Source organism: Ambystoma mexicanum, chromosome 12 (assembly GCF_040938575.1).
Source record: "Ambystoma mexicanum isolate Mex_15411 chromosome 12, UKY_AmexF1_1, whole genome shotgun sequence".
Lineage (NCBI taxonomy): Eukaryota > Metazoa > Chordata > Amphibia > Caudata > Ambystomatidae > Ambystoma > Ambystoma mexicanum.
In genome coordinates, this window is record NC_090936.1 from 90,220,340 (window position 1) to 90,232,574 (window position 12,235).

At 49.2% G+C, this 12,235-nt stretch overlaps 1 protein-coding gene across 1 annotated transcript in view; it reads right to left on the bottom strand.

The window, feature by feature from the left end:
- The window catches only part of DNAJC2 (DnaJ heat shock protein family (Hsp40) member C2), a 630,220-nt gene that overhangs the window by 490,924 nt on the left and 127,061 nt on the right, over positions 1-12,235 (bottom strand). Inside the window, exon 3 of the mRNA XM_069628062.1 lies at positions 6,165-6,240. Within this exon, the coding sequence (XP_069484163.1) occupies positions 6,165-6,240 (76 nt within the window). The remainder of the gene's footprint in view (positions 1-6,164; positions 6,241-12,235) is intronic.

Sequence of the window (12,235 nt, forward strand, 5' to 3'; positions counted from 1 at the left end):
GAGCAGAATCTCTCGCACTTCCGGTTGGCACTGGTGGCGAAGAGATCCACTTGTGGGGTTCCCCAAAGGACGAAGATCTCCAGAAGGACTTCCTGAGCCAACTCCCACTCATGAGAGACCATGCTCTGCCTGCTCAGAACGTCCGCCACTGCATTTTCCCCTCCGGCCAGATGAACTGTCGAAAGCAAAATTTCCTGCTGGATTGCCCAGAACCAGAGCTGCATTGCACAATGGGAGTGACCTTACCCCCCACCCCTTTTTTTGTTGAGGTAATGCATGGCCACTGTGTTGTCCGTCATGATCAGGACACTCTTCCCCGCAGAGATGGCAGAAAAGCCTTCAGAGCCAGCATGATGGACCTCAGCTCTAACAGGTTGATGAGGAGTTTGGACTCCGACGGAGACGAACGACCGCTGGCGGGCAAGTCTGCGGCATGAGCTCCCCATCCTGTAAGGAAAGCGTCCGTCACTACAGTCACCTCCGGCCACGGTTGCCAAAACGGCTCCCCCTTCATCAGGTTCCCCTTGTTGGCCCACCACAAAAGATCCTGGGAGACCAGAGTGGAAATTGAATGGGATCCAACATCTTGCCGGAGAACTGCGACCACTGCATCTTGAGAACCAATTGCAGGGATCTCATCCTCAGCCTGGCCTGTGGCACCAGAAAAATGCAGGATGCCATGTGGCCCGGCAACCTTAAGAATTCGAAAGCTGGGAGACTCTAGGCATGTTGAAACTTGTGGACCATCTGCACAATGTGATGAGCTCTCACCTTGGGAGGCGAGCACTTCCCCAAGGATGTGTCCAACACAGCCCTAATGTACTGGAGCTGTTGGGAAGGTGTCGGATGCGACTGCTTGAAATGGAGTGAGAATCCCAGCCTGTGGAGGGAGTGGCAGGTGAGACCGAGGTGATCCAATGCTTTCTCGAGAGAACGCGCACGCATCAGCCAGTCGTCCAGGTAGGGGTAGACGTGAATCCCCCCTCAGCTGAGATACGCCGACACCACCACCATTAGCTTGGTGAAGACCCTCGGGGCGGAGGTCAAGCCAAATGGTAGGACCCCAAACTGAAAGTGCGAGTCGCCAACCGCAAACCTCAAGTACTTTCTGTGCTTTGGATGAATCGGTACATGAAAGTAAGCATCCAGTAGGTCCAGAGACACCAACCAATCCTGAAGTTGAAGGGCCTGGAGGATTTGAGAAAGAGTGACCATCTTGAACTTGTCCTTCCTGAGAAGTTTGTGCAACCAACGCAAGTCCAGGATGGGTCTCAATCCCCCGTCTTTCTTTGGTATAAAAAAAATAAGGGGAATACCATCTTCTTGTTCCTCTCTGCTACAGGCACCAGTTTCAAAGCGCCTTTCTCTAGCAGGTTCAAGATTTCCTGCACAAGGAGCGGATCCGGAAGCTTCAAAGAGAGGTTACCCGGTGGATTGTTGTGAGGCCGCTTTAGGAAGTGAAGGCAGTAGCCATGGGCGATTGTATCCAGAACCCACGCATCCGAAGTAATGGCACGCCACTCTTCGAGATGCTGATACAGTCTGCCCCCACCAGCGAACCATGGGACATGGCCTCATGACTGTTTTGGAGCAGCTGCGGCAGTGCCTGAAGGCAAAGAGGCAGCTGCCTGAGCGACGTTGGCACCTCCATTTCCCCGACCACCACGGGTACTTTTACGCTGAACCCTTTGACTGGCGGCTCTTCTCGTTCTACCAAAGGAGGAGTAGTAACGAAAAGAGCCTCCCCTCCACTGCTATCCCGTAGGGCGAAAAGGCGGAGGTTGATGCACAGCTGCGTTTAAAGATGTTGTCGTAGCTTTTGAGGTCTGCAACCTCTCAAGGCTCTCGTCAGTCTTGTTGCCAAACAAATGCACGACATCAAAGGGCATGTTCAAAAGACGTGTTTTCACATCCGGAGCAAAACACCGCTTCCGCAACCACGCAAATCTACATGTAACGGTGCTCGCAGCCATGGACCGGCTAACACGGTTGGCCGTGTCCAAACCCGACTGAAGGGATTCACACATGGCATCCTTGCCATCTTGCACGAGAGCAAGGAACCCATCCCTTTCTTCGTCCTCGGGAATATGCTCAGCCGCAAGAGAAACAGTTCCACAGTGTGTGTGAAAATCTTGCCAAGGCAAGAGTGGAGTTGGCTGATTTTAGCGCCATACTCCCTGCAGAAAACACCTTGCATGCCCAACCGTTGAAGCATTTGTCGTCCCTATCAGGAGGGATGGTAGGGTACGCCGCCTGCCTCGAGGTGGCCATAGCCACCTGCACCACTAAACTCTCGGTAGTGGGGTGAGATGAAAGATAGCTGGGGGTCGCTACTGGAAGGGCAGTATTTTTTAGTTAACGATTTGTTATCTGCCGGAAGAGATTCCGGGGCCTGCCAAGCAGCCGCCACATTTTCTGCAAGGTCAAATGAAATGGCAACACCGGGTCAGAGGATGGACCTTGATCCAAAATGTCCATTAAGTCATCCTGAATAAAAGCTTCAGGAGGACTGGACCAACCAAAGTAATCAGTTACTTTAGCCATAATTCTCCTGTACGACAACTCAGCACGCTCAGGCCTGCCAAATTCCACCTCAGGCAAAGTGTCCAGGCCACTAGCGTCATGAAGAGATTGTCTCAAATCTTCCAATTGGCTATCCCCTGAAAAGACAGGAGCCACATCATGTTCAACAGGGTCAAGGTCTGAATTCGACCTCTCCTCCTCCTCATAGATGTCATCCAGAGGGAGGTAAACGTCCTGTCTCGCAACATCCGAGGGTCTGGAGTCCCTAACAGGCCTTACAGACTTGGAAGTAGCCTTCCTTGGAGGATCCACAGTACCAGGGATCTCCAACGGTAAATTAAGACCAAAAGGCGTCGAGGGCACGATGGCTGATATGAAGGCAAAGCTTTGAGGTCCGTATCCGCCGCCGATGCCGACCTCGAGCCCTTAGCAGGCATCTGCAGTCTCGCTGAGGACGAGGACCAAGACCTGGAAGCACGTCTCTTGCGACCATCCTGAGCCTTGTCCGAACGGGACCTCTAAGGTTCCAGGGGAGGATCGCACCGAGGACCCGAGCCCGAAGGCATGCGAGCCACAGATGGAGACCGTTCCTTGCCGGCTTCGTTAGAAGGCGCGGACGGAACTGTGCCCTGCGATTGGAAAATCGCCAACATCTGCTCCCTAAAGGCAGCCCATTCATCCGGAGTCAAGGACTTAGTTGGACAAGCCACTTTCCTCACGGCGCCATCCGAGGAGGACGACGGGGAAGGAGACCGGTGATGGCGCTTCCTGGAATGCAGAGACGAGGATGAATGGCGGGCACCACTCTGGGACTGAGACCCCCGGGACTCCTTCCGACGTGGGCAAATCACAGCTCGAATCATCGGCGGACATACCATTGGACTTGGATTTGCAGGACTTACTGGGTTTCGAACCCCTACCTACCTGAAGCTTTCCCTTATGCTTGAGCAAGGCCTTAGCAGTTAGCGACTGGCATTTGGAACAGTCGTCAGTGCCGTGACTCTCACCCAAGCACCACAAACAAATGCAATGCGGGTCAGTAAATCACCATTTTCGACTTGCAGTCCCGACAAGTCTTGAAGCTGGACCGCAGAGTCAGAGGGGTTGAAGAAGAAGACATATTCACGAGGAGTACACAAGGCACGCCGAGTCTCCAAAGCAAACACGTTTGCGGAAAAAAAGGAACTGAGGCTACGGGCGCCGTGCATCCTATTTATAACATCCGGTGACGTCGCTCTCGACGGAGGGCTTCGAGGGACATCGACCCGACACCCTCAACGCAGACGCCCTCTGCCGAAAAAATGTCCAAAGTACACGAATTAATATGACTAGCTGTTTTTGCCCAACTACTAATTAACACATTGTATGTGCATTCATGGGTTTATATAGTTAGTTTGCAGTAGTTAAGCTCACCTTAAAGTAAGTGTGTAAAAAAGAATGTATATATTTAAATAAGTCAAATACTGTTTGATATAAAATGCCTTTATATTGAAGCAATACTACAGATTGAGTGCACAGTCCATTAAAAATCATAGTGGATCATTTAGAGAGAAGATGCGCAAAGTACCCTTGATGGATGACCTAAACGCTGTAGCCGTCACCAGTCATTCGTGTTTAAGCAAGTGGGTTGAAGGGCCTTAATTCACCAAAAGGTCAGCTTCAAGAGGGATAAGACTACCCACCATTCATCACAGATTTTCGGGAGCTGCGCAAAAATTCAGTTTTACAGTTCAAAAAAATTAAAATGGATGGCTTTACACTATATCCCTTAGTGCAGTCCTTAGAAAAAGTGTTAAGGATTCCAAGATGGCCACCAGCATGTGAGGTCGTGATTTCCCTCCTCCGTCTGGGCCTACTGCAGCACGCCCTTGGGCTGACAAGCTAATCAACATTAATTGCTGATCCTCCGATAATCAGAGATAGAAGAGCCCCCAGCTGCCCCTGGAAGAACCGCGATCGTGGTCAACTGAGGTGGTGGAGCCCACTGGATTGGGAGCGGACTAAAATTCTAAATGCAAAAAACATCGCCTTTAAGTGGACATTTCCATTTGGTCTCCTGTTTACACATGGGATGGCAAGCAGTTCAGATTCACGACTCCGGAGGAGGGGTTATAGGTGATGAACATGAAAGAAGAAAAGGCGCACACCTCTGGATATGCCCAGCCAGGGGATGCTAACAGACCTTGGGAATGGTCTAGGAGAAGGGGAAGGAGCGATGGCAGGGACATAATTTTGAAAGGTGCCCAGGCCAAATGAAGGCGGGCACACCTGCTTTAAGGTACATTGATATAAAGGGCCTTGTATTGGGCCTACACGGTTCATTTGATCTTCAAGGGATGTTAAGGGGGGTGTTGTGAGGGGGCTCAATTACCACAAGGAGGAGAGGGGCCCAAAGGGAGGGAGGGAGGGTCGACATTGGAATCCGTTATTGGGTGTAGTTAACCCCCCCGGGGGAGATTCTCATCGTTGAACCAGGTCCATTGCCCCAGGATAGTATTGGGGGTTGGTTCTTGGAAACTCGGACCATGACTGGAAAAAGGGAGTTGGGTTTTGCGAAGATGCAGGGGGGGGGGTGCTTTGGTTGAAAGAAGGATGGGTTAAGACGTACTTAAGGCCTCTGCTAGTTCCCCTAAACCCTAAAAAACATGCCCACATACAGGTTTGTTTTTTTTTTTAACCCAGAAATATAGCCCTGGGTTTAAAGCGGTCTGAAAAACATTTGCAATAGAAAACTTTGAGAGACATAAAAAAGGTTATAGTGGCAAGGGAATCTCGAACTGCGATCGCCTGCCCCTAGTTGACTGAGGGTTTTGCCATTCTTGTGGCCTTATCCATGAGACAACCAGCATGTAAGGAATAATGTACACCTGAATGCCTTTATGCTAGAAAAGACTTCAACATTACCACAGACATGAGCCAGCCACTGTACTGAGGATAAAAAAAACACAACTGTTATATACTGTACACTAATTGCATTCACTGTAATGAAGCCTATCCTCAAATTCTGTTATGTGTTTGATTGCAGGAGTTGAGTGCACTGTAAAATATAACTGTATGAAAACATTTTGGACATTCTGATTGACTTACTTTATACGAGCAGGAGAGGTAAACTGACGCCAAGTAAAAAGGGCACAAATGAAAACAATACAATACAGAGGCGTCTCCTGTATACAGTGGCAAAATAACGTTGTTTCCACTTGACTGAAGCGGTCATCTAGTTAATTGGGAACCAGGGTTCAATATCAGTGAACCTCTCACATTGATTAAGGGTACACCAGACAAGCACTCAACCTCTGGCCCACCAACATTATGGGGAACGGCAGGTGCCTGAATTCCTATTTGCATTAAAAGGATGTTTGCGGCACACCAGCATCTGCACAGTGCATCAGTTTGTGATGTGTCAGTCGGCTGTGTTCAGCCTATCTGAGAAATATTGACATCAAAATGTGCTTGTGATATGGCTGTTTTGGATGATAAAGCGAAGCATCTCCAGAAAATACTCACAGTACATTGCTTTTTAATGCTTCAACAATTAAGGCCTAGAACTCAGATTTCCATCCTTTTGACCAGTGGTTATGGTGCACATAGGCTCTCATTTTTTTAGAAGCAAGGGAATGGCAAAGTAATACCAAGATACTTACGCGCTGCTTTGATCTGTTTCGGAGTGGCCTTGTACCTCAATTGCCTTAAGCCAAGAACTGCATAGTGATCTTGATTCTAGAAAAAATAAATGATCTTTATTTTTGCACATTTTGGCACAGCAATGCTAACTTAACACACCTCATCCGCTAACCAAAAAAAGCCACACTTATTTTACAAATATAATGAGTAGATATAAAAAGGAAACCAATTAGTAAACTAACTCAGTGAGGCCATGTCAGAATAAGAGAAACATTAGACCAACTTAAACAGTGTTCTTTCCTACTAAAGCTAAATTGATTACTTTCAATCATTTAGCTTTTAAAGGCAGATGGCTTATTATACATACTTCTGTTTTCACTTCAGGTTTCTCACTCAAAGCAAGATATGGTGTATTTGTAAACCAAACTAAATATATGACAATGCATTACTTACGTAAAAGCATTTCCGATTGTTGTATCTGCTTAGATTCACATGCTGTGCATAGTCTGACATCCAGTGGTCACTGCAGAGTATTGCATTTTGTTTTTCGTAGTCAAAAAGGGGACGTCGACAAGGCGTGTCTAACACTATCCCTATAGTGACGTGCAGTGTACCCACAATCCCTCACGCGTCGAGGTCCCTCTGTTTGTATTTTCTCTGCCCTGAGGGAGCCCATTAGACGTGAGTGAGTACAGAAAAGAGAGATATAGAAGAAAGTCTATGTTCCTTCCATCCGAGCGGGGAGGAAGGGTGGGCGCATGTGAATCTAAGCAGATACAACCATCAGAAATGCTTTTATGGTAAGTAATGCATTGTCTTCTGATGTTTGTTAATCTTCTTAGAATCACATGCTGTGCATAGACTAGCAAGCAGTACCCGGAGTTGGAGGAGGGTTGCGAGAAGGAACAGTAGAGAAAAGATGTCTTAATACTGCTTGACCCACCTGGGAATCAGATCTAGAGTGGGCATCTAGACAGTAGTGTTTTGTGAAGGTGTGAACAGAACTCCAGGTTGCCGCTTTGCAAATTGACTCAAGAGGGACATTTGCAATGAAAGCTAGGGACGCCCCGGTGCCTCGAGTGGAGTGTGCTCTTGGCTTGAAGGTTAGTTCTCTCTTAGCAAGAGAGAAACAGAGTGATGCATTGTACAATCCATCTAGAAATAGTGGATTTCGAAACTGCATCTCCTTCTCTCCCTGCTGCCACCGAGACAAAGCACTGATTAGTCTTTCTCAGTGGTCTAGTTCTTTCCATATAAAACATCACTACTCTGCGAACATCCAGTGTATGCAGGCTCTTCTCACCTAAGTTTGAAGGATTTTGAAAGAAGGTTGGTAGTTCCATTGACTGGTTGACATGGAATTTAGAGATACATTTTGGTGCAAACCTAGGATGTGTGCGTAGAACCACCTTATCCTTGTGTACTGTAACAAAGGGGTCTAGTACAGAGAGCGCTTGTAGTTCACTTACTCTCCTAATGGAGGTGATGGCTATTAGAAAAGCAGTCTTAAGATTGAGGTCTTTAAGTGTTGCTTTGTGCATGGGTTCAAATGGAGACCCCATGAACCTGGTTAGTACCACATTTAGGTCCCATCCGGGAGCGGGGATAGCTATGGGAGGGTGGATCCTCTTCACTCCTTCCATGAAGACTTTAATAACTGGGACTTTCCACCATGACACTAAGTTGGGAAGTGGTGTATGCGGAAAGTGCAGCTAAATGGACTTTAATAGAGTTAAACACCAAGCCTGAGTCTAGTAGGTGAGTCGGGTACAGAAAAATGTGTGTGCGAGAGCAGTCAACTGGGTTGATGCTCCTTCCCCTACACCAGATGACAAATCTTTTCCATTTGCTAGAATAACAGTGACGAGTGTTGGGCTTTCTAGCCTCCCTGAGAATGTCCATGCATCTCTGGGGGAGTTGTAAATGTCCAAATTCTATGATCTCAGGAGCCAGGCTGCTAAGCTCATGGTCTGAGGGCATGGATGTAGTGTCCTGCCCTTGTCCTGTGACAGCATGTTGTACGGGCAGGGAAGTTTCACTGGAGGAGATGGGGACATCTCCATCAAGTGAGCGAACCAAGGTTGTCTGGCCCACATAGGGACCACCAGTATCATGGTAACTTGTTCCTGGTGCATCTTGTGCACTATCTTGTTGAGAAGGGGAGTCGGGGGGGGGGAAAAGCGTAAACAAATTTCCCTGACCATGGTATCGATGGACCGTTCCACCTGGATTGGTTCTGGGGGTACCTGGAAGCATAATCTTGGCATTGAGAGTTCTCCAGAGTTGCGAACAGATCTATTTCTGGGAATCCCCATTGTGTGAAGACATCGAAGACGATGTCTTCGTGTAACAGTCATTCGTACTCTGAGGGCGGAGACAAGTCTCTGCTGAGTTCGTCTGCTAGCAGATTGAGTTCCCCTGGTACATGTTGTGACAGTAGGAACATGTGTTTGAGAGCTTACTTCCAGATGTTCTGGGACAGCTTGGACAGTCCTGGAGAGCGAGTGCCCCCTTGCTTGTTTAGGTAGTACATGGCTGTGGTGCTGTCCGTGAGGACCATCACTGTCTTCCCTTGTAGGTGTGCCTGGAAGGCTTTCAGTGCCTTGAACAAAGCTAGTAGCTCCAGTAAGTTTATGTGCTTGGATGCTACGCTCGGAGTCCAGACTCCGTGAGCAGTCTGATGGGATAGGTGAGCCCCCCATCCTGTGAGGGATGCGTCTGTGGTTAGAGTGGCTTCCACTACGGGGGTGGCGAATGGTTTCCCCATTACCAGGTTTTCCTTCGACCACCACCGTAGCGAGAGAACCAAGGCCTGCGAGACCACCACTAGATCGTCCCATTTTCCGCTGTCCTGACACCACTGGCTGTTGAGCCACTCTTGCTTTGGGCGCACGTGCAGGTGCGCGTGAGGTACCAAGTAAATACTTGACGCCATCATTCCTAGTAAGCGCATTGCTTTGCGTACCGTCACCTCTCGACCGACCACATATAGAGGGATTTGAAACAGCATGTTTTGGACCCTCTCGTTGGAGGGAAAGACGAGGCCGTCCTTTGTTTGAATTAGAGCCCCTAGGAATTGTTTGATCTGGCTAGGGTCTAAGCTGGACTTCTTCTTGTTGATGGAGAAGCCTAGTTGAAACAAAAGGTCTGCAGTCTTTTGGGTGTTTGAGAAGCATGTTCCGTAAGAATCCTCTGTTATGAGCCAATCGTCGAGGTAAGGGTATACTGGTATGGACAACCTGCGCAGGTGGGCCGCTGCCATTGCCAGTACCTTTGTGAATACTCTCAGCGCTGATGCTATTCCGAAGGGTAGCACTCTGAACTGGTAGTGTTTGCCCTCTATCATGAACCTGAGGTATTTCCTGTGCCCTGGCAACATTAAAATATGAAAGTATGTATCTTTCATGTCCAGTGTTGTCATGTAATCTCCCTGTGAAAGCAGGGGGATCACCTCCTGTAAAGTCACCATACGAAACTTTTGAGGTTTTACAAATTTGTTCGCTGGACGCAGATCTAGTACAGGGCGCATGGTTAAGTCCTTTTTGGGTACAAGGAAGTACACTGAATAAATACCTTCCATTACCTGGGATAGAGGCACAACCTCTATAGCTCCTTTTTCTAGTAGTTGGTCCACTTCTTGAAGAAGGATGGCGAGGTGTTCTGGCGACATGCGTCGTCCCCTTGGGGGTCTGTACCTAGGGGAACTGTTGAATTCTATACAGTAGCCGCGGGCTATGGTTGATAGTGCCCAGCGGTCTGATGTTATACCCTCCCATGCTGGAAGAAAGGAGGTTAACCAGCCCCGACCGGCGAAGCATGGGAGGGGACCCGAATCTTTGAGTCATTTGGTGTTGGTGGCTTGGGAACCTCTAGGGGTGGGACCCCGACCTCTTCCCTTGCCACGACTTTGTCCTCTTTGGTTATATTGTCCACTGGTGCCTTGGTTAGAGGACCAGTTACCTGCAGAGGATTGCTGCTGCTGTTGTTGCTGCTGGCGTTGGCCTCGAAAAAAACGTTTGTTGCCATAACCACGTTTGTTGGGAGGCCTTGAAATTTGCTCTAGTGTCTTGATTGTGTCAAATTCCTTCTTTGCGGTCTCTAGTGCCTCATCCACCGCCTTACCAAAGAGGTTTGCATCTTCTATAGGTTTGTTAATAAGAGATGCTTGTGTTTCAGGCTTAAAACCTGAATTACGTAGCCATACATGGCGTTTGAGTAGGATTCCTTGGACTAGGGAACGGCCAGCCGTTTCTGCAGCATCCAGAGTATTTTTAATGATGCTTTGGTTGACTAAGGTCCCTTCGGTCACCATGGCTAGAAGGCGAGTACGTAGGGGTTCCGGTACCTACTCAATGTCCTTACGTAGTTTGCTCCATTGTGCATCTGCGTAACTTGCCAGCAAAGAGTTGTTCTTGGCAATTCTTGCGGAAAAGGCAGCTGCGGCTGTAATCCTCTTTCCTAAGGCATACAATTTTTTACCCTCTTTATCTGGTGGTGCCTCGCTAGTTGACAGCGGGACCCCTGCTCTCTTCCTGGTATTTGTCACCACTAAGGAGTCTGGTACAGAGTGGCCTCTGACAACGGGTCCGACGGAGAAGGAGTAAATAATTTTTCTATCCTCGGGTTGACCCCTCTGATCAACACGGGAGTGGATAGTGAAGGAATAATTCGTCTCTTTACTGAGGCGGGGAGGGGAATGGTTTGGCTGACAGGGGGTTTCTCCTTTATGATCTTTTCTACAAAGTCGATGTCAGGAGAAGTTTCCCCGGTCTTGATCTCGAAATGCGCTGCTCCCTTGCGTAGGAGTGCATTAAAGGTAGATTGATCGTCTATAGGAGATGTATCCCTAATAGGTGAGTCTTTGGGTGGGGACAGGTTTATGGCTTCAGGGTCTGAAAACGCTGATGGGGACTGCCAGGGCTGTGAAGCGCCTTCTTCTGGGTCTTCTCCGAAGCACCCATCACCCATATCCGGGTTGTCTTCAAAACCTTCCTCCTCTGGGTTTTGTTCCCCTTCATTGCCTAATAATTTGTCATCCTCCTGAAAGTGGGGATCTTCTCCAGTGAGGTCATATAAATCTACATCCTCTTGGGGGGGATCAAACAGCTTGGGGTACTTGGCCCTGGGATCCTCCCGAGGTCCCTCTCTTAATCTCTTGGGTGTTGGAAGGTTCAGAGTCTCCATTAACCTCTCCATTTTGTCCATACAGAACTGGAGTCTCTCTAGGGTTTCTTGAGGTACCCCGGAGTGGTCAGGGGGAGAAAAAGGAGGGCCTACCGTTAGAAAACGCTTCGACCTATCCCATAACGTCGAAGAGAGGTTCCCCTCGCCTTCTGAAAAGCCTTCTCGGAAGGCTAGGAGTCCCTCTCAACGGAACGGGCGGTTCCTGCCTTCCTTCTGACCTTTTCAGCGTTTCCCGGGCCTTATGAGCGGTAACCGACGTCTCTTTCGCCGTCCGTCTCTGGCTATCGGTGGAAATAATCTGTGCCAGGCTATCGACAACTAAACTGTGTCAAGGGTACCTCCAGCGTCAACATTACAGGCGTCACTTGCTCAACGCCGACGGGCGCTCTCTGCCGGTGCGCGTCGTCTGGCAGTTCAGTGATAGGGCCCTTATCTGGGGGTAGCCCAGTCGGTAGTCGCGGTTGCGAGGGGGGGGGGGGCTTCAGACTCTTACGGACTGAGGAGGCCGCCGGTAGGACCTGCGTCTCCGTTGGCGCTAATGCTCTCTTCGTCTTTGACGAGGAAGAGCCGTGGGTTGTGTGTTTATGGGAGTGTTTTCTGTGTGCGTCCTTGTAGCTGGGGTGTTCATCCCCATAAGCAGGGCGTGTGCTGAGCTTGTCGGGGCCGGGGACGGAAGACGAGGAGCGTGAACGCTCCTTAGAGAGGTCTACGACTTCCGAAACGGACGTCGGGTTGTCACATTCCATCACTTTCGGCGGCGGCGGCGGCTGATGAATCAGACCTAGACATGGCATAGGCTGCCCACCTCTTAACCCTACGGTCTTTCAAAGTCTTCAGCTTAATGAGCTGACAGGCCGCACAGCCGTCTTCTTTGTGATCAAGGGGCAAGCAACGGTTACACTGTTTA